The sequence below is a fragment of the Phocoena sinus genome, chromosome 13 (genome assembly GCF_008692025.1).
Source record: "Phocoena sinus isolate mPhoSin1 chromosome 13, mPhoSin1.pri, whole genome shotgun sequence".
Taxonomy (NCBI): Eukaryota; Metazoa; Chordata; class Mammalia; order Artiodactyla; family Phocoenidae; genus Phocoena; species Phocoena sinus.
The window spans coordinates 58,028,378-58,051,211 of NC_045775.1; the positions used below are offsets into that span (position 1 = coordinate 58,028,378).

The following is a 22,834-nucleotide window of genomic DNA, read 5'->3' on the forward strand; positions in this document are numbered from 1 at the left end:
CTCACTCTATCCATTTTACCTGTTGATGGACACTTACGTTGTTTCCATACCTTGACAATTATAAATAATGAACACTGGAAAACTAAAAATGGAACTACTATATGATCCAGCAATTCCACTCCTGGGTACATATCCGAGAAAAACAAAAACACTAAAAAAAGAAACTAGCACCCCAAATGTTTATACATACTTTTAATGATTTCTTTCTTTTTTTTTTTTTGCGGTATGTGGGCCTCTCACTGTTGTGGCCTCTCCCGTTGCGGAGCACAGGCTCTGGACGCGCAGGCTCAGCGGCCATGGCTCACGGGCCCAGCCGCTCCGTGGCATGTGGGATCTTCCCGGACCGGGGCACGAACCCATGTCCCCTGCGTCGGCAGGCGGACTCTCAATCACTGCGCCACCAGGGAAGCCCAATGGTTTCTTTCTTAAGGGAAAATAGTAAAGAAGGAAAGGATCAGAAATGGGATAGTAACTGATTTCAATTTAAATAAGTCAAGGAATGTATTATTAGAGAGAGCAAAGGTCACTAAATGAAACAATATCAGCCAGATACATTACAACATGGTCTACAGACCACCGCTCTAGCACTAAATCAGAAATGATTCCTTGTTATAATCATTCTTTTGTATTTTAATAATTAAACATCTTTGGACAAGGTCCAAGATGAATTATACACTATAGTAAATTGCATGTAACAAGCCTCTATCCTTTTTACAATAACATTTTTCAACATAGGCTCTCAATAGCTAATACTCACCTAATAAGAAACTGAAGGTATTCTTTTCTATTTCTCCTAATCATCTCATTCAAATCCTATCACCATGAATTTCCTGGGTACTTGGCTTTCAAATACTGTACTACTATAAACTTTAAATTCAAGCCCTGGATAGGTCTACATTCATTTCAGCAGAAGCATCTTGAAATGCTGAATTATCTTCAAGTTCCTTCAATCATTTATTGTAGCTGCCAAACTGAAACGGCACACCTTAAAGGCAACACTAAACTGAAAGGAAATAATGTTTCATTTATGAAAGCTTATCTTTCCTGCCATGAAATTTTGTGTACTATCTGAAATATATCACTTTACAAAATTGACATCTTGCATGCAGTTATTTTGCCATGATACACTTGCCAGACTTCAAGGTTTTGGGGAGGGGTGTCGGAGGGAAGGGACTGGCTTGTTTTCTCAACCTTTTATAAACAGAGCTAGGCTGGTTTTGGTTTTTGGCCTAAGATTGGGAGTAGGGGGTTACAGAATTAAAATTAAGCCTCAATTGCCAGTAGATATCACTATAGCTACCCCCTTTTCTGGATAGCTTTAACTAATCTTCCTGGCTATATTAAAATTAGACCATAAAATAAACACTTTAAAAGGCACATCAGGTCAGAGGGTGGCTGCTCCCTGAAAGGAAAACAAATCTGCAAACCAAAGTTATTCAAAGCATTTTCTTGAAATCCTGCACACAAGCAATATAATACCAAATTAATCAAGGAGAACAAATCTACAGAATAATGTAATAAAATCTGTATACTTTTCCTCCTAACATAATTGTTAATGAAAACTATAAAAGGCTAATATTTAAAATAAGCAAAATATGGTTTGTATTTCCAAAACTGATGAGTTTTAGACCAGGATATAGGGAAAAGAAATGTTTTTATTAGTTAAGTACATTCAGATCACATTTATATAAAATAGGTTGCTATTCAGTTAAAAGAGCCCCTGAATTTATCAGAGCAAGTTTACTAACTATTCTATGAAGGGAGGAAACAAGATGCCAGTTCTTCTTTTTCTCCGCTTTATCTACCAAACTTAGCTATTACATGAGGCTCAGAATCACTGTTCAAACCTTTCTCAGTTAATGTTACTTTGTAAAGCCAGAATTTCTGATAATTTATTGCATAAAGGTATGGTTTAACAGTATTATAAGCTAAGTGATTCCTAAAACATCTTTTTCTCCAATGACCTACGCTTAGGAAAAAGTATCTATATTCAATACATTGTCCATTTTTTAAGCATTTCCTGTATTTCTAGTCAATTTTTAAAGGCTCATTTAGAAATAATACTAATCCATTTCTAATAGCTAAGTAGAACAATTTTTTTAATTTGCAGGGTATCTTAAAAACCAATCAATTTGACATAACCTCAAATTCCAGGAATGTAAACCATAATTCAAGCTTCAGTTTTCCTCTTAAAATATTCTACTTACTAAAATGAATTCCCATCCTGCAACTATGAACAGTAAGAAAATTGTGCTTAAAATAATATTAAAAGACTAAATCTCATTATTTAGTATTAGATTAATAATCCATAATTCTAATCTTAAAAGTATCTATAGCTATAACCCCTCCAATTTGTTAATTCCCAAAGAGATTAATACAAGATATAATTAACATCTAACCTTAGAGCAGACTGTCATTTGGAACAAACTATGCTAACAATAACTGTACCATAGTCAAATAGATCAACCCATCACCCTTTATGATTCTGACTAAGGTTAATGAGCACAACTTGTCATAAATTTTCCAGTAACTCTGAAAAACTGAATTGAATGAAAAGACTAGTGTTTTCATAATACTTAAAATAGAATAAAGGCTGGAGTTGTCTTATCTGGAACCTAGCACAGTATTTAACAATGTAAATGTCATTAAGTATTTGTGAAATGCATAGACAAAAAATAAGCAACCCAATACACTTACTATCACTCAGCTCCTTACTATGTGCGAGTAAGTACTTAAAATCATACATAATAAAATGGAATACACTCAAATTGTTTTTTACCTCTAATAAACACTTAAAAGAATTGTTCACTTAAGAATCTCCAGTTTAAGAGAAGGCAGAATTGGACTTTCACAAACCAATAATTTGGCTAATGACTTTCTGCAACTGCATGACATTTTTCATTTAACTTTTTTTCTTAATGAAATGAGAAAATATAAAGAAATGCAAGCTATAACCTTCTTTGCAATAAATAACACTAGGCCACTATATTTGATCTTAATAACATTTATTTCTCTCATGAAGAAGTCACTTTAAAAAAAAAAAAATTTGAATTTTGAGGAGCCGAAGGTGAAAAAAGGAGTGAACTAACTATAAGTGTTCTTCCACTTCAAAAATCGTCTGACATCTGAGCCAGAAGTCTTTCTGCATCTATCAGTGACCACCTCTTCATGTGTCATAGAGTTCAACATGCGTTACAAAATCCATTACATTTTAAGACCATTTCCAATATCCGCTACCATAAATCAAGAAATCCATTTATTCAAGGTTACTTATGGAGAATTAGTCACGCAAAAAATTTTAACAACTTCATTTTCAAAAATTAAAGTATTTTACTGTACTTGGCATTCCTATACATAATGATGTGAATTCAAAGACTGAAAGCATTAAGGGTATATAATTAAAATTCATGGGCTTAGACATAAAAAAATTCGTTTAATATTTAGAATTCTCTGTAGCAAATACTGCAGAAAAATAAATCAGAATATAAACACAATGTAATCTCCTTTGGATTTCTCCTCTGCTTAAGTGGCATTAAATAACATACAAAGTTGTTCCAAAATACTTCTATGTAATTGCCATAGCCTCAGAAACATAGAATAAAAAACTCTGAAAACATGAGGCCAAGAGAACTGTGGGCACTATGCATAAGGAACAAAAACTCGTGAATTCCCCCATTCCTAAGGATTTCTAAAAACTACCTTCCTAATTTCAAGAGAAAATTTACTCAAAAGAGAAAAATAAGAAACAGGTCAGCTACACAACACTTACAGCTTTACTGATAGGGTACAGCCATTATGCCAAAATTCAGCCATCAATATACAACCTCATTTCCAATCTAAAGTTAATGAGAATATATTTTACTTTAAATGGGACATGGTGGCAAAGTACCAAGAATTAAAGAATAACCTTAAAAGTCTTAATTTCATACTTCAAATATCACAAAAAGCAGTAATTCCCAAAATCATGAAAGCGTAATGAAATAACTTCACAGAAAAAATGGACATTTAAGTCATTTCTTTCTTTCCTAATATTATATAGTGAAAACAGATGTATTAAAACTTCAGCATACTTCATAAAATCATTATTCATCGAAAATAGACAAATGTTTGCAAAGAACATTTAACTTAAATTTCATAGTTGCTTATAAAATGGCACTTGAAAAATTGACCTATGTAAGGAAATAAGAGTCTTGTCAAGAAACAGTAAACTATAAATATAAAATATACCACAATGTTAAAAAAAACCACATAATGTTCTATAGGAAAATCAATAAGGATAACTTAATCTTTCTGGGGGAAAAGTATTTAGCATTACAAATTTAAAATGCAAATTTTACACACGAATTCAATATGGAATACATTTAAACCTTACAATGGCACATAATCATCATCTATTTTGTGGAAAACAATAAAAATTATGTACTTTTTGAATATGTGTACATCAAAACCAAAAGGTTAACTTTTACTTTTTCCTTTATTGGCAATTTTGGATGCATTTTTAGGTTTTGGTTCCCATAGGGCATTTTTTACAAATCTTGAAGCCGCAGCCCTGTCTAGCTTGCCAGCCTTTTTCTTGTCTGTTATTTCCTTGACTCTATTCATGTATACTCTGATTCTCTCCTTAAAGACAAAAAAAGAAGAAAGGCAACAGATTTACTAAGCTGCTCACCACTGAGTTCTACTATACTATACCTCAGTTCAATTCAACAGCTTTGTATTTATTGCTTATTGAGTGGCGCTAATAAGTGCAAAGCGAATAGGATAAACACACTCCATGTGCTCCTGGAGTTCACAGTCTGACGGGAATACAGATATCAAAAAAGTCATTTCAGAAGTGTTCTGAGTGTTTCAAAAGAGGAAGATCTAGACACTACAGAGATAAACATTTAATTGTTTATATGTGGTTATACTAAATTTTTAAATTTAGCATTCACCTAAATCCATACACTAACTCTCTTGTATCTGAAGTCTATAATCTAAAATAGAGCTTTCGGGACTTCCCTGGTGGTCCAGTGGGTAAGACTCTGCACTCCCAATGCAGGGGGCCCGGGTTCAATCACTGGTCAGGGAACTAGATCCCACATGCATGCCACAACTAAGAGTTTGCAAGCCGCAACTAAGAAGCCCACATGCCACAACTAAGAAAGCTGCATGCCACAACTAAGATCCCACATGCTGCAACTAAGACCTGGCGCAGCCTAAATAAATAAATAATTAATTAATTAAAATAAAGCTTTCACATACTTTCAACATACAAACTAAACTCTCCAGAAATTTTTCTAAACAGCAAATGGCTAAGGCGTATTTAACTATTTATTTTTTTTGTGTTACCTTCATGTCACAATTAAAATAAGTATAATGAAAATATAAGATCTTTTTATCCAATGTCATAGTTCTGACTGAAAAGCACATGATATTTTCTAATGAAATATACAGTTCTAATCAGACTTTACAAGGTGAGAAACATACTAGGTTGCTGTACCACTTTGAATCTTCTGAGACCACTAATCAGAATAAAGGGCTATTCTATACTTCAGTTGGAGAAATAAAGGCGTGAGAGCTATAAAACAGCAGAGTAAATGATTGATCACTGCTTAAAAGTTTCAGTAAAATAATCAAAATAGTTATATAAACATACACAGAAAAATGCAGAACCTTAGAATTTTTTAATTTTAAGAAACTGACAACCCTGTTCAAAACCCTCTCATGGCTCCCTATTTCTCTGAGTAAAAGCCAAAGTCCTCACAACACACACCCAATCCAGCCCTGCCCAGAATGATCTTCCCTCACAAACCCACATGGCCAGCCCTCTCTTCCTTCCAGTCTCCTCAAATGTTCACCTTGTTAATAAGTGTTGCCTTTACTATTGAAAATGGCAATCCTACCCAAGCACTCCAATGCCCCTTACTCTGTGCTATTTTTTTCTTTTTTCCCACAACGTAACTTTCTAACATACTATATATTCATATGTATTTATTATTTGTTGTTTGTTTGTTTATGTTGTTTGTTTCCCTCCACTAGATAGTCTGGCACCTGCCACAAAGGCAGGGATATTTATTGGCTTTATTCACTGAGGAATTATCTCACTTGGAAATAATGCCTGGCTTCCAGTGGGCATTCAAATATTTGTCAAATGAATAAACTATTTTCAATGCCCTTCTCCATTCATGATAGATATGGCAAATAGGCTTCCTCTCACATACTAACTCTGTGATCAATTAGTGACATCTGTCACAAGGTCAGAAAAGGGGAATAGGTTTATGGATGCTTTTCATTTAACAACCCTTGTCCAAAATATAAATGTACTCCTCCATAAAGTGGATTCTGAGGGAAAAAGAAGGCAGATGATTTTATCTTTTTCCAGTGACAGAATTAAGTATTACACTACTCCAAATAACTCTGTGTTTAAGAGAAGAAAGAGGAATTTCATAAATGTAAAGTTCATATTAGAAAGGTGAAAGCAGATGATACAATGCATACTTCTTAAGATTTAAAGCCAGTATCACTTGTCAAATCAAGCTCTGTGGATCATACTGCTTTATATTTTTGCTTTAAGTATCTTTCACAATTTCTGTATTTAAAAATAAATTTACTTTTCCCCCAAGAAATTTAAAAGAAGAAAATGTCTTAGTCTACACATTTAAAAATTGAAGACGGCAGATCTGGTTTACTCATTTTTTAAATAAATGGCCAAGTACTTTACTAAGTTATAAAAAAACATACATATCAACCACCATAAAACTTTAGAACAATAATACAGTGTCAAGTGTATTTCACATATCTATTTACCTTATATTTTATAAACACAAAGAATAAATTTATTAATATTCTTATTCATAAAGCCAAGTCAAGAAGGTAACCGTAAGTTTGATTTCTAAATTTTTTTCTTTCAAATTGAATGATTTAATTTTTGAAGTCAGCAAAAACTCCAAGATACCAGACCTTATATAATATACTATACTTATACATCTAAATGGAATACAAAGACAAACCTAGAAGATTTATTACAGGTTGTAAATATGTCACTAATGCAGAATTACTGGACAGTACACATACAACTGGTGCCAAAAAAGCTTTTAGCTTTGTTGCCGAAGTGGATTCTTTACTGCTGAGAAAATGAATTAATGGAAGAATTGAAACGGTGGAGGAGAAACTTTCCTGTCTTGGCTAGTAAATCAACTAGAATATACTTTTAAGAATTGCATAAGAGTTTAAAAAAAAAAACAGGCAGTTGTAGAGATGAACAGGATTTCAAGAATTTATAGGAAAAATAATATAGCACTTATAAATAATTACTAGAATCGTGACATTTTCCCATCCACAGATTTATATAATATATGGAACACCCTTCTCTGACAAAGGTGAGAGAAAGAAAAACTAAAGGCACGATGAAATCTGGCTCACTTTTGTAATTTCATCCCAAATAATTCTGTTCTCCACAATTAGTGTGATAAAGGTACTGCGATTTTACCTTTAGAAACACTACAACAGACATTACACGTAAAATAAAAAGAAATCGATCCACTGCAATCTTACCAATTCCTGCTTTACTGGATGTTCCTTAGGATTAACTCCCTGCGTTGCCAAATAAACTACAAGAGAAAGATTTCATGGAATAAAATGCATATATATTAATTAAGAGCATTAATTAAAGAAACTCTAGTTACAAAAAGGAAACGTCACACAAATTATTAACTAAATCTTAAATTATTCAACCTCTTTGTAATATTAAATGTATGTGTGGCTCATGGGCATCTGGTATTCTGATTTAAAAAGAAATAAATATCTGACTATTAAAACTGCCATAAAGTATAATTGCTAGCATTTTAAAAAATAAGTCACCTTTGACATGGTAAATAATCTGCTTTCTAATTAACTCTAAAGTAATATACATACCCCAAAACATTGAATTCAATGTGTAAGCAGAAACTAAATCCACTTTTGCTTGTTCAAGTGGGTCCAACTATTAAAAAAGAGGGAGAGAGAGAAAGAAAAAGAAAAAAGAAATTAAAACTTTGAGCACCATCACATATTTTAAACTTTCACCAAGTACAATGTATCAAAGAAATGTTTTTTTCACTTCCTATAATCCAATAATCAAACTAAATAATCTGGAAATAATTTGCAAAAAGAAAAGTTTTGTTAACCAGTGATTTTTGCCCACAAATTTTCACTTCAGCGTACCATCTTTAAGTTAAACAGGAATGTGTATAATCCAAAATAAAAAAAAATTCTTTTGAATTATTTTAATTTCAGGATTTACAATCTGGGCTTTGTATGTCAAAAGTAATTCATCAATATAAACATTGTACATGATGCCTTTATGTATAAGAAGCAGGCTAAAATGCTTAGGCAATACCAAAGACAGAAGAAACATAATGAGATTTGTTTTAGACTGTCAAAGTCAATTTACTCTTTTTGTCCTATAGGGTTTCCAGAAACCCTGATAACATCATTGTAATACTTAAAAGGTCAAAGATAGAGTCTGTCAAAAAGAATGCTGGGAGAGCTTTTTTTTATTCAAAACCAAGTCAAAATAAAAATATAGTTAGGAGGTATTTCCTAAGCTTGGAGTTTGTTATATTTTCCCCTTAAAGATATCCAAACACTTAAAAATTGAAATAAAGGGGGAAAGGGGCATATTTCATGTATCTGTTTCTTCTTCTATATGTTTCATAACATAGCACTCGGTTTTATGAATACATTTTTAGAAATTACTTAAAATACCTTCTGCAACAACTCATTTCTAGAAACAGACATCATGGTCTTCAGCATCTCATCCACAGCACCAATGGAATTCTCAAATGTTGATAAATATTCATGAATTTCTACTGGATAGTCTTCATTAATTTCTTCGCCTGCCATTATGTTCAACTGGGAAAAAATTAAATTCTTAGCTCATACTGGAGACAGAGAATGCTCTCTAGGTTACAAAAAAAAATTAATAGGTCATATCATATGTTTCAAAAGTGCTAAAAGAGTTAAAACCTGAAGTTAATTAAACAAATCTTCTTAGAACATAATTCTGGAGTAACCACGTTTAAACTTCCCCTCTTCTTAGGCTGCTGGGGAGTGGGGGTGGGCTGCCAGGATAGGACCCACCCAAGTTCATTAATGCTACACATATCAATCCCTCAATCCCTCGATGCTTTTTGAGAACTAAAGAGATACGACTACCAAACATGTTATATCAATAATAAAAACCCTACATTTAAAAAACTTTCTGTTGAAGTTAAAGACCAAGCAAAGCAATGAAAGTGTGATAAATATACACTACCCTCTAATGCTTGCTGAAAAAAATAAGCAAAGCTCTTTTTTTAAAAAACATACATATTAGCACTTGTAAATTTAGATGTTGATCTAGCAGCATGGTATATTAAACCAAAAAATTAGAAATCTTAGATCTGAAATATTTTATGATTATTTATCACTAAAATTACTTTTCAAGCCTATATTTATATTTATATATATTCCTTAAGCTTAAAATATTAATAAGAAATTCAAGAGTAAATAGATCACATAAAGTCTGTAAGCAGAAAAGATGAAACAATGGAGAAATAAACTGTATGGTTTTCATTTAGGCTAGAGCATACCTTGACAGCCCATTCTTTAAAATTCACATTTACATCATAATATTTAATAGCTATATGAGGAAAAGAAAAGTCCACATCAATGTATTTAATATGGTATCTAAGATCAAATTTCAGAAGCAATTCCAAGCCACTGTACCATCCTTAGGTTTTATTAGCTGAAAATACCTCTTTCATTACACAGCTAAGGAGAACATCAAGAATGTACAAAATAACAAACAGCATAGCCAAACTGAAGTAAAGGGACTCGGGCTTTCCACCTTGCCTGATCACTGACTTTGTTACCTTAGATAAATCACTGAATCTCTCTGGGCTCCAAATATCTCATCCATTAAATAAGGCATTTGGTCTAATGATCTCTAAAGTCCCTTATAATTCTAAATGTTATGACTATGTCATTTAAGTTTTAAAAGTACTACTTGAATATTTAGTCACAATATATCCACATTTCTATTCAACAAATACAGTCCACTGAGACATCTGGTTTCATTTAAAATTTTTAAAAAGTGAAGTCCAGGGGTCTATTACTACTCACACTGTAAAGTTATTATCCAACTACTGTGCAAACAGCAATTAAACAAAGGACTATGAGAAAAGAAAACCACACAGGAAAGAACTGTGACTTCCTATTTCAAAAAGTTAACTGAAAATACGGATTTGCCTCTCATTCCTCCCAGAAAAATCTCTCCAAAATGACAGAAGAAACACAAAAATAAGTCCACAGTGATGCTGGAAACCAAGAAGGGCACATATCCATCAGCCGACCTCAACAGCAGAAATTTTTATAAGCTAAAGAGCAAATGGGATTAGACTGATAGGGAACAGAACCAAGGAGCCTGCAATCCCTTACAAACAAAAGAGAAGGAGAATCTAGGAAAAAATCCAAGATGAAGGACAGTAAGAGGTGAACCATGCAGGCTGAAAGCTGCTAAACCAATCTCCCAATCTGTGAAAGGACAGCTCCAGCATCTACTGCCCAGATAAAGGTATTAGTACAGGGACAGACACAAATATAGAGAAGACTTGATATTTCTTTTCTTTACATAAAATTTTAAACCAATAAATTTGAAAAATCTGGATGATAAGAATGAGGTGCTAGGAAAAAAAAAATACCAAAACTAACCTAAAAAGAAGTACACAAAACAAATAGATCATTACACAGACAAAAAAAAAAAAAGAAAACACTTTAAAGAAGTCAAAGATCTATGCTCCAAAAAGGTTCCAAGTCTAGAAAATATTATAGGTAATTTCTTCCAAACCTTTAAGAAACAGTTAATTTTTATGGTATTTAACTGTTTAAGAACATAGAAGGAGATGGAAAACTTAGATACCTATTTCACCACATACACAAAAATAAACTCCAGATGAATTTAAAAGATAAATGTATTAAAAGATTATATACATTATATAAAATATGTATATACTCCAAATGAAACCCAAATGCTATAAAAGGAAATGGCTGACAGACTTAAATACATAAAAACTGAAAAAACATCTATATGGTAAAAGTATACCATAAGCAAAGTTAAATGCAAGAAACAGCACGGGAGAAAATATGTGCCAAAATACAACAAAGGATTAGTCAGATTATATAAAGAGTTCCTACAAAGCATAAAACAGATTAAAATAATGAAGATCTCACCCATCAGATTGGCAATAATTTTAAAGACTGGCAAAGTTTGACGTTAGCAAGGGTATACACTGGAAGTGGAATATAAATTGGTACAGATTTCTTAAATGCACACACCCTTTGACTCAGGATATCCTCTTCAGAAAGTAGCCTACAGAAATCCTTGTATACACGCATATAAGTTTATTAAAATGGACTCTTCGGACCCTTCTCTTAAAGTGGGGACTTTGCCTGACATCAATTTTTCTCTCTGCTGGATCATTGCCCATAAGCTTGAAACATTTTATTCCTCCATCTTAGATAAGAAACAAAAGAAACACCTTGACTTCATATGCCCCTCCAGCTTAAGCCCCATTTTCTTTCTCCCTTTTAGAACAAACTCCTCAAAAACTGTTGCTAATATTGAATACTAGAGTTCCAGTTCCTCTCCTTCCATTCTTTCTTGAATCTACTACAATCAGGCCCCCTATTTCTCACTCAAAATTGGTCTTGTCAAGGTCACCCACTCAGCCACACTGTCAAATTCAATGGTCAATTCTCAGTTCTTGTCATTTGACATAGCTGGCTCAGTCTGTCTGGTTTCTAGGGCATCACATTTCCTTGGTTTCTCTCTTACCTCACAGGTTGCTTTCTTGGTCTTCTTTGCTGCATCCTTTTCATATCCTCAAGCCTCTTAACCTTGACGTGCCCAAGGGCTGTCCTTGAATCTCTTCTCTAATTTACTCTCTAGGTGAGCTCTGGGTTTAAACTATATTAATAAACTGATGACTCCCAGGTTTGCATCTCCAGCCCTGACCTCGCCACTGAACTCCAAATTTAATGTCCAACCGCTTACTCAGTACCTTGGTTGGCTGTTAATAGATTCTCAAATGTAATGTGCCCAAAGCCCAATTCCTAATCTTGCTTACTTTATCTTGTAATAACCTATAATGGAAAAGAATCTGAAAAAGTATATGTATGTATGTGTGTGCATATACAGTAAGTCCCCTACATATGAACGAGTTCAGTTCCGAGAGCGTGTTCGTAAGTCCGATTTGTTCGTAAGTCCAACAAAGTTATCCTAGGTACCCAACTAGCACAATCAGCTATATAATACTGTACTGTAATAGGTTTATAATACTTTTCACACAAATAATACATAAAAAACAAACAAATACAAAAAATAAAGAAAACGTTTTTAACCTTACAGTACAGTACCTTGAAAATTACAGTAGTACAGTACAACAGCTGGCACACAGGGGATGGCATCGAGAGAACAGTCAGGAAATAAACATACCGTACTACTGTACTCTATATAGTACTATACAGTAAAGTACATAAAAGGACAACCACTTGTAGAGGATGCATGCAAGTGACAATGTACGCCAGACACTTGAACTAACTTACATGACTGGACATGTGAACGAACATTCGCATCTTTGAAAGTGTACAACTTGAAGGTTCGTATGTAGGGGACTTACTGTGTGTGTGTGTATCCACATACACACACACACACACACACACACACATATATAACCAAATCACTTTGCTATACACCTGAAACTAACACAATACTGTAAATCAACTATACTTCAATGAAAAGAAAAAGAATCTAATCTTGCCTACTGCAGTCCTCGCCATCTCATTTCATGGCAACTCCACCTTTTCGATTGCTCAGACCTAAAATTACAGAATAGTCCTTGACTCCTCTCTTACCCTATCTTTAAAACATATTCAAGTCCTACCACCTCTACTGCTACCACCCTAGTCCGAGCCAGTCCAAGCCATCATTGTGTCTTGCCTATATTGTTGCAATAGCCTTCTAAATGGCTTCCCTGTTTCCATTCCAATAGTTTATTATCAAGAAAGTGATCATCTCAAATCTAAGTCAGATTCTACCATGCCTCTGCTTGGAAACCTTCAAAGGCTTGCCGCCTCACTCAGGAAGAGACAAAGTCTTTATAGTGGCCGAAAAAACCCTGACTCTCTGCTGCCTCCTCTGTGACCTCATCTCCTCCCACTCTGCCCCTGGCTCACTCCATTCCAGCCATAATGGCCTCACTGCTCTTCTTCTCATTGGGCATGCCCCCATCTCAGAGCCTCTGGACTTTGCTCCTTCCTAGAATGTTTCTCCCCCACCAATGGCTTCAAAGCTCATGACGTCACCTCTGCCAGATCTCTACTCAAATGTTATCTATTGGTAAAGCTTTCCTGACCATCCTATTTTAAAATGCATACCCCTCTTCTCATTCCCAGCACTTCCTATCTCCTTCTTCACCCTTCAGGCCTCAACAGCATCTGACATATTTCATTTATTGTCTGTCTACCTCCAAAAGAAGGTAACTACATGAAAACAGGCAGTTTTGTTCACTACCACTGCCCAGCAGTCGATAAACATTTGTTGAATGAAGACATTATAACCAAACACTGGGAATAATCTAAATAGTCATCAATAGGGGAACAGTTAAATGAATTATACCACATCCATCCAAAAGAGTGAAAATAAAGAAGTAAATCTTTATGTAGTAATACACGATAAGTGGTGAAAAAAAGTCATAGAACATAGTATATAACACGTAATGTGTCTAACAGATGCCATTTATTTAAAAAAATTGTAGATGTAGATATGTAGAAAAAGGTCTGGAAGGAGACATACAAAAATAGACATTCTTTCTGAGAAGGGATAGGAAATGCGAATGGGATCAAAGCAGACTCATGTTTTTAGCTCTTCATTCTTCGTTGTTTAAATTTCGTTATTTCAAAAAGCATGTATTAAAATTGTAATAAAAATAAACAATCATTAAATTTAAATAAAGGCATATTTTAATAAATTATTTTGGCTTTTAACAAATACTGCAAGTATAAAAAACACAAAAAAGCCTTTATTTAAATGTGAATTTTTTCATCCGATTTTTCTATTGGAAAATATTTCCCTTCTCAAAATCATGAAAGGGATTTTTCCTGCTATTATTCCTTGTCCCTAAGCCCCAGTAAACAAGTAGTTATTTATTGTTAAAACGGGTTACGGTGAACACTGAAAGCAAGGCAGTAAGTAAGAATAATGACTCTCATTAAATCTGAACTGAACCACTTGCCTTTTTCCTAACTAAAAAATAAAGGCAAGGTAGACTGAAAAATAAAGGTTCTTCTATTATCAGAAATCCCCCCCAATTAAAATGATTTCTTCTAACATTCTGTACAGATAGTTCCTGAGTGTTTGTTCCTTCCACAGGGAGCACTGCAAGGAGGGAGCTGCAGAAGCCGCCCTCTGGTCCCCTTTGTTACCCAGATGCCAGGATGAAGCAGTGAATGGATGGTTATCAGCAGCCATAGCCAACATCTGAACCCCACTGCCTGTGAGCCAGGCACTACTCTAAGCAGCCACACACATTCATTCATTTACTCCTCACAGACAACAAACGGACCCACAGTGAGTTTCCGTAACTTGCCCAAGACTGTACGTGGTAAATGTCCAAAGAAGAGAAAGAAGAGAACTCACCCCCCTCTGCCCTTCACTCTATGCCTGGTTCTACAGGGACTCCCCACCCCTCCACCTACTCCTTCTAAAGCGCAGGCTGCAAGTGGAAGAGGGCATGAGAGAAGGTGCCTCTCTTCATCCCTCAGGAAGGTCTGGCTGAGACTCAGGGGCAGAGGGGAGAAACCCTGCCCAGCAATCCCTACAGGACGTTACTGCCATTCCTTCCCTCCTCTCGTTGGTGATGAGAGCCACAGTGCCAACAGGAGAAAAGGAGGGGCACACGACATCATCCCCTACCTCCTCCCCTCCATTCTCTGCTTCAGGGAGCTCAGTGCAGCCTGGAACCTGGAAGTCGCCCCTCATCGCTTCCTCAGGCCCCAGTCCCATCAGTTCTGTCAATACGGCCTCCTTAATCTCCTTAGCCACAAGCTTTCCCCCATTCTCACTAACTAGATCATTTCAAGAGCCTTGGAGTAGTCTCCCTACTGTCAATTTTTCTCCACTCTCAATGTTAGGATGTTACAAAACATAACTTTTCCATAAAGATAGTCTGGTCATGGTACACCCCTGCTTAAAACCCTGCAATAGTTTCCCGCCACCTTGAAGATAAACTCCAAACCCCTTCTATGGACATGAGGCCCTTTACGATGTGGCCCTTGCTTGCCTGACTAGCCTCATCTTTCATTGCTCCCCTCTTCCAATCCTATAGCTGTAGCCACCACGGCAGTTTTCCAGATGTTCTATGCCCATTCAGCCTAACCTTTCGTCTGTGTGGCTCTCTATACGTGAAACATCCTTCCCACTTCACTTTGTGAAACCAAACCCTGCTTACGTTTGGAGGTAAAATCAGGTTTCCCTTTAGTGCATAGGACTTCTCTGAGTGCCACCCTCCCATTCCCTCTGTCTGGATAAGCACAGCTACAGGTTCTCATGTCACCTAAAACACTATCTGGTGACATGTGTTGATTTACTTAACCTTGACTACAAGCTCCCTGAGGGGGTGGTGTCATCAATATGTCACCGCCATGCTGATGTGTCACCAGTGGCTGACACACAGAATGACTTTATGTCTCAACTTGCCCAAGAGAGTCCCCATGTATGTCTATTGTTTCAGCCTGCCAACTGCTCAGCTCCCCATTTCTCTTTCAGAAGTCCCAGTTTGAGCAATAAATTATAGGGTTATCCTAACAAAAGTAGGTTCTCTGACCCTTGCCACCACTCCTCACCCCACTTTGTTAGAGAACATGAGAGCCTAGAGAGTGGCTCCTGGTACCAGCTGGGGTTCAACCAGAGCAGCGGAACCAGTAGGAGGTATTCTGAAGAGATGTACTGCAAGAAACTGGTTTATGCAATTGTGGAGGAATCTGCAGGGCAGGTAAGCAAGAAAGAACATGCTGGAACTCTTGGCTGCAAGCTGAAACTGCTGTCCACGGGTGGAACTTCTTTTTCATCAGGGAAGCTTCAGCTCTGCTTCTAAAGCCTTCTAATTAATTGGATCAAGCCCACCCAGATTATCTAGAATAATAAAAGTCAACTGTTTGTGTATTTCGATTATATCTACAAACACCTTCAGAGCAATAGCTAGTTTGGTGTTGGACTGAATGGGGGCTGCAGCCTAGCCAAGCTGACACATCAAAAAGACCATCACACTCCTTTAAGCCTCCAGAACTATAGCCAGGAAACGTATATTCCTGGCATCACAAATTGTTGCTCTGACAGCATTTTTCCACAATAGACATGTTATTGATGACTGTCAGGTTCCCAAGTAATAAAACTAGAGCTCAAATTCCAGTTAACAAATGTGGAAGAAATCATAACCTTTAAAAAAAAAAGAAAATCACCATTTTGCAACCCCTAGTGAAATTACAGATTTACGTAATGTTCACCGACAGATAAAAGGGGAAGTTTACAATAGAGTGAGACTGCCCGCGCACCGCAATGAAGACCCAACGCAGCCAAAAATAAATAAATTTATTTAAAAAAAACCCTATATTCTTTAGCTCTATTTTATTCAGAGAACTATATGAATGGATTGCCTTCCCTACACCTAAATTTTCTAGCCACCATAAGGCCACTTTCTCCCTATTCTCATGGTACAAAAGCCTTTCCAGCCTCGTGCTCTCTAGAAACTCCTCCTAGAGTTGTTGTGAGGACTCCCTGCCACCAACATGTTTGGCCTGTTTAACTCGGCTTCCTCATCAACAATGCTTTCTCAAGGAAGCATTCCCTCTTGCCTCACATTGAGTCACATCCACTAGTTACACAGTCTCACAGCACCATGTATTTCTCCATATCACTGTTGTAATTTTATATTTCTGTGATTATTTGAATAGTGTCCATCATCCACACTGGACTGTAAGCACCGTGCAGGGCAAGTCTTTGCTCATATACACTCCAAATATCAGGGTAGCATGTCATAGATGCTAAATAAATATCTATTAAAGAAATGACTCCTCAGTGCCTGGCACGTAGTCAATGCTGAGTAAATGTGGAGTATGTGCTAGGTAGAGAGTAGGGATAAATAAAGCAACTGTCAGACAATCGAGAAAGGACCCATTTGAAGGTGGTAGCATTAATTTGGGTCTTTTGTGAATTTCTTTAGCAGGGTTCAGTAGGCCTGGAGCAAGAATGGTAATCCAGAATGAGGAACTGACTAATGGATACAAAGGAAAGGACTTGCGAAAGCATCTTGAAGACAGCTGACTGGGAGGTATGGCTTTGAAGGGAGAGAAGTAAGGCTTTTTCCTCTGCTTGCAATACCCCCTCCCCCCACTCCTCCCCTGTCTTCTGGGCCTAGTAAAACCTATTAATCCTTTAAAACACACATCAAATGCCCTCTCTTCTATAAAGCCTTCCATATCTCCCAAACAAAAGTAGTCTTTTCTTCCTCTTTGCTCCCAAGGTTCTCCAGACCGTTATCACTTATCCATTAATAACACTCCTTCTCATGTATCTTGATAAATCCAAAAATGTCAGTCCTCATTTATCTATCTGATCCATAACCAGCGTCTGAGAATAGCGTCTGAATTCCACAACACTATAGACTCTCAAAACTGTCCTTGTCCCCTGATGGCTGTTCTTTCTGTCTACTTTGTTGGGTCTTCATCTCCCCAAACCTATAAAGGCTAAGATGCCTAAAGACTCACGTCTTGTACTGCTTTTCTGTTTACATTCACTCCTTTGGCGACTGTCTCCAGTTTCACGATTTTAAATACCATCTGACAACTCCCAAATGTTCTTTTCCAGCAATGACCTCCCCACTGAACTCCAGACTTGGTAGACTCAATTGCCTACTCAACATCTCCACTTGGATGACTAACAGAGATCTCAAACTTAACACATCATAATGAACTCCCAATTCTCCCTCACAAACCTGCTCCTCCCATAGTTTTCCACTTCTCAGTTAATGGTAATTAACCATTCTAGTTGCCCAAGCCCAAAACCTTGACAGTTCTCTTACAACCCACATTCAATCCATAAGCAAATCTGTTAGCTTTACCTACGAAATACATCCAAAATTGAACTGCTACTCACCACAGTCTTTCCAGCTGTGAAGCTGCTATCAACTCACCTGAATTATTACACCTTCCTAATTAGTCTCCTGGCTTTGCCCTACCCCTCTCTCCAACAACTTGCTCTTAACACAGCAGGCAGAGTGATCCTATTAAAAACCTAAACCAGATCATGTCACTCCTCTGTTCAAAACCTTCCACTGGTTATTCACCCACTGTATCTCCAAATGATTAACATAAAGTCTTGCCACGTACTTAATAACTATTTGTTCACTAACTAAAAACAATGAAAGTAAACTGGAACCAAATTTTGGAGAATCTCAATATCAGATTAGGATAGTGACCATGTGGATCCAAAAGAAAATATATAATAATGTACATTCCAGGGCTGTTTCCATTCCTATACTAAGTAGAGTTACATACAATTATGAACTAAGCCAGGAACAAATCCAAAATATACATAATTTGGGGAGAAAACTAGAGACATCCGCAAATGTTGCATCAGAATTCTATTAACGTAATGACCTTTTTGCACTGCATTACCTTAGAAAATGATAGTGAAACATATATACAACGATCTCTCCATAAATATTGTTGTCTTTGGCAGACAGTCTACACTAGTGCAGCCTGTAACTCTCCTTCATAGAGTAAAATCACGGAGAAAAGATAGAGATGCTAGCCTCTAAAAACAAATTTATCCCGAAGTCTCACAGTAGAAAAAGATACAAATTACAAAGAGGTTGCTCAAGATCGAGATGAATAATTGAATCAGATTACAATGAAATTACTTCAATTGTTAATTCTAAAGTTTAATTAGAAGTGTTTTCAAAATTACTGATGTGAAGCAGTAAAATTACCTTCCAAAACTATGGAATTTGCTTATGACAATATTCTCATCTCTTCTCAGGAGATTTATTTATTAAATAAATAATATAGGTAAAGTTCTTAGAACAGTGCCTGGCTCAGGACTCAATACATTAACTAGTAATACTAGTTATTATTTTACTAAAGTGAAAATGATCAAACACCCCAACCCAGTGGCGACTATTTAGAGCCATATTTTAAGGGTCAACTGTTTGAAAACAGTCGCTAACTGAGATAAAACACATAAAGAGCCATTTGAAAATTTTAAGACTGTTATGAAAAATTATATCACCTCTGAACTGCAATACATATAACACAGCTATCTGAAGACAGCTATAACATCTTTTGACTCAGAACCGTTCTAATTATTTTGAAAAAACATTGTCCACACAATCATTATTTTCTTTCAACAAAACAGTGAGCTCTAGCATTTTCCATCAATCACAAACAGTTCACGGAATTTCAATAAGAATTATTTGGTTATTTTCGAATCCAAAGTCAACATTCGGTTAAGTCTCGGGTCAGTCTACTATAGACAGTCCAAAAAGATTAGTAAGTGTTTATTTATGATTAGTAACATCCCATTCGGACAGATACATCTTTATCAAGCCAAAACTGTTGCAGTCAACAAACAGCAAGACACAAAAGATACTTTCAAACAGAAGTTTCAGTCACACTAAACTTTCCTGGGCCGTAAAGAAAAACCACTTTTTTGAGATTCCATTAGATTTCACCTTAAGGTCGAAATTAGCCTACCATCTCAGGTGGGCTAACATTGCAGTGGCAGGCAGTGCGTGATCATGTATGTGAATGATAACGGATGACACGGGAAAGCTACTCGCCTACATCTGTCACTTAGGCCTTCCTCCCTCAACCAGGTTTGAAGGCAGCTGAAAATTAACAGTGAAGTCACGTGCTCTTAATTTCTCCGCCCTCCAACACTTGAGAGGCGGAGCTAAGAAGCGAGGAAAAAGCGAAAGGCCGGACCCAGAGACGTGAAGGGCCAAGGTAGGCCGAAGCCAGCAAGCAACCACAGGAAAGCGGAAGTGGGGGATCTTGCCACGACGCTGCCCCAACGCTCGCATTCGCGGAAGGCTACGCAGCCCAGTCCCCCTCCCCACAGTCAGCCGGAGGGTGACAGGGCGCTTCCAGGAGAAGCGAACTTAAAAGCACGAGAAATTCCAACCCCACCTCTGAATAATACCTCACGGGCCTTCCACTCCTGCCTCCCAGAAAACAGTCGGCGGCGGTGACGTCAGCGGCGCGCCGGCTCTGCCCGCGGCGCGAGCGGCGCTCTCCGGTGACCTCACGCTGCTCGCCCCGCCCCTTCGCTCCTTTCTCTTCCGACTCCAAAGGCCATGCTCCAACCGCGCCGCAGGCCGAAGGTGTAGGAGGGGGTTGGGGCGGGGCGCTGGCACCTTTTTCAAGATTTGCATTTAGCCAACGCCCACCGGATTAGAAATTGAGCATATTTATCCAGAAAAAAAAAAGTTAGTTACTAAAGCTTTGTGCTGGTTTTTACGTTCGCTGAAACTCGTTGCAGGGCCCAGGTTCTTACTACTCTCCCATTGTCCGCCTCAAAATTAGCCTCCAAAGCAGCTTTCCAAGTTATCCGTGGTGAAAGTTCGGGTTCTTTGTTTTTCCAACCCATCGCTACGAGATTATTTTGTAAAATACAATCAAAATGAATTGCTTGAAATATGGATAAAAAGGCAAAAGAGAAGCCTAGATTTCTAATTATTTCAAAAAACATAAAACTGCACTGCAATAAATGAAATCAGAACAAACATAAGAGGAAAAAAAGACAAAGATTGCATATTGCTACTTGAACGATTAGGAGCATCGTTTTTACATTCCTGACTTTATTCCACAATCGTAATTTAACGAAAAGTTATGCGTGAAATAGCGATTCCATATATTAAATGCCTACAAAAGCACTTTGAACAAACACTGTGTGTGTCAATATCTAAAGTATTTTAAGTGGCAAATGAGCTTTCTTCTGGTTTCTTCTTCTAGTCTACTGGGATTAAAGATAAGTCTTCTGGTTGAGGGTGGTGAGTATCTAAACTGTTTCTCTGTTTTGTTTTTACACTCAGTAGAAAAACAGAGATAAGTTGATGGGAATGGTAGAAGAGTTTTCAAAGCAATTTCTGCGAGCTAAGAATATTCATTTTTAACTTTTATCTAAAATAAAACAGGGACTTCCCTGGTGGTCCAGTGGCTAAGACTCCATGCTCCCAGTGCAGGGGGCCAGTGTTCGATCCCTGGTCAGGGAACTAGATCCCACATGCCACAACTAAGAGTTCATATGCTGCAACCAAGGAGCCAACTAAAGATCCCAGGGTGCCACAACAAAGACCTGACGCAGCTAAATAAATAAGTAAATATTTTTAAAAAGTAAAATAAATGATGACATTTTCAAAATTCATCTTCAATCCTTCGTCAATTGCCAGTTCCAAAAACTTATCCTTTAAAGTTATTTTTAAGATTAAATTATCTATTGATGAAAGAAATAGATTCCAGATTTTATACATAGTTAGAGTCACCTCAAAATATCACAAGTTGTGATGTGGTCCTACTACATATGACTACTACACAATCCACACAACTTGGAACGCACAGTGTGAGTTCAACAACATCCAAACTAATCTTATACCCTACTCAAGAAAAACAGTTCACAGACCTTAGTTGTTGGAGTGATGCCAAATTGTCATAAAAGTTTTCAAATGATTATTCTCAATTTCTGCATTCATCTCATTGTGGACAGGTAATAAGAAATAGTTCGGAGATGGGCGCCAGTCCAGAGATCGTATTTTCAGTAGCACAATCCTTGAGAGTTGGGTGCATAACCTTACCAGGAAGACTGTTGAGATCTGTCTGGGAAGACTGAAATACCCAGAATAACTCAGAACCTGACAGTTCATCCAGCACCAAAGTGATAATGAGGCTTCAAGGCAAATTGTCAGACCTTGTGTCATTTAGGTCATCAGGAAGCGAACACTGAAATGGAGTTAGTAGTACAAGAGGTTTGAGGTGTGCGGGAAGCAGAGATGTCTCTGAAAGATAAAGACATAGGAAGCAGGATTGAGCAGAAAGCCTCAGACCATGATGGACATCTGACAGGGTCTCACCACCCCAACAGTGAGTTCCAGAGCAAAGACTGCCCCTTAAAGGAGACCACATTGGGCAGAAATGGCCAGGAACTGGCACCCACCTCTATATTCAGTCATTAGCAAGAGCATGGCTTCAGCTTAAAAACGGAAGTAGAGCCTAAAGATGCTGCCAGGTGGCGGCTCTCAGTCAACTGCACTTCTACTACAGAACGGTAAATTCTTTCTTAAAGGGAGATCTGAGGGGCACATTGCCTGAACTGCTGTACACCTAACCATCAACACCACAGTAGCACCACAATCCCATGATTTGTTCAACAAATATTTACTGAGTCCCTATTAAATACCAGACTCTATTCTATGTCTTATAAGTAGAGCAGTGACAAAAAGTCCTTCCTTGTTATGGAGCTTACATTCAAATTGACAGCTGGGAATACCTCCCCCTCTTCTTTTCCTCCCCTTTCTTCCACTTTACTTTCCTCTTCTTTTCCTTCACCGAACTTTTTTCTCCTATAATTACTGATTTCAACATTTAAAACTTCCAGATGTATGCTTGAGGATTGCTGCCAGAGAATGCTCAGATGGTGAGATCTTCTATCTTGAAACCAAGGGTAGGAGTTTTTAGAGGATGAGGAATTGATGCCATCACCATCTCTACTGTTTGCCTAAAT

At 36.9% G+C, this 22,834-nt stretch overlaps 1 protein-coding gene across 3 annotated transcripts; it reads right to left on the reverse strand.

Annotated features, from left to right (window-relative positions):
- Positions 1–1,637: 1,637 nt before the first annotated feature.
- On the reverse strand, positions 1,638–20,353 carry C1D (C1D nuclear receptor corepressor). Of its 3 annotated transcripts, none has more exons than XM_032653371.1 (5): positions 20,258–20,353; positions 8,728–8,874; positions 7,897–7,963; positions 7,537–7,592; positions 1,638–4,620 (listed from the first exon to the last, which is right to left on the reverse strand). In XM_032653371.1, the coding sequence occupies exons 2-5, from the start codon at positions 8,863–8,865 to the stop codon at positions 4,456–4,458; spliced, it is 426 nt and encodes a 141-aa protein (XP_032509262.1). In that variant the 5' UTR covers positions 8,866–8,874; positions 20,258–20,353; the 3' UTR covers positions 1,638–4,455. The 3 variants fall into 3 exon arrangements, with proteins under 3 accessions (XP_032509262.1, XP_032509263.1, XP_032509264.1); XM_032653372.1 differs by having other exon boundaries at positions 20,245–20,321; XM_032653373.1 differs by lacking the exon at positions 20,258–20,353 and adding an exon at positions 11,837–12,199.
- Between the last annotated feature and the right edge of the window lie 2,481 nt (positions 20,354–22,834).

Excerpts from the sequence above, each read along its gene's own strand:
- C1D (XM_032653371.1), bottom strand. The coding sequence starts at position 8,865 with ATGGCAGGCGAAGAAATTAATGAAGACTATCCAGTAGAAATTCATGAA. Across the intron at positions 7,593-7,896 it reads ATTGAATTCAATGTTTTGGG|TTTATTTGGCAACGCAGGGA; the intron begins GTATGTATATTA and ends TTTCTCTTGTAG. Across the intron at positions 4,621-7,536 it reads ATCCAGTAAAGCAGGAATTG|GAGAGAATCAGAGTATACAT; the intron begins GTAAGATTGCAG and ends TTTGTCTTTAAG.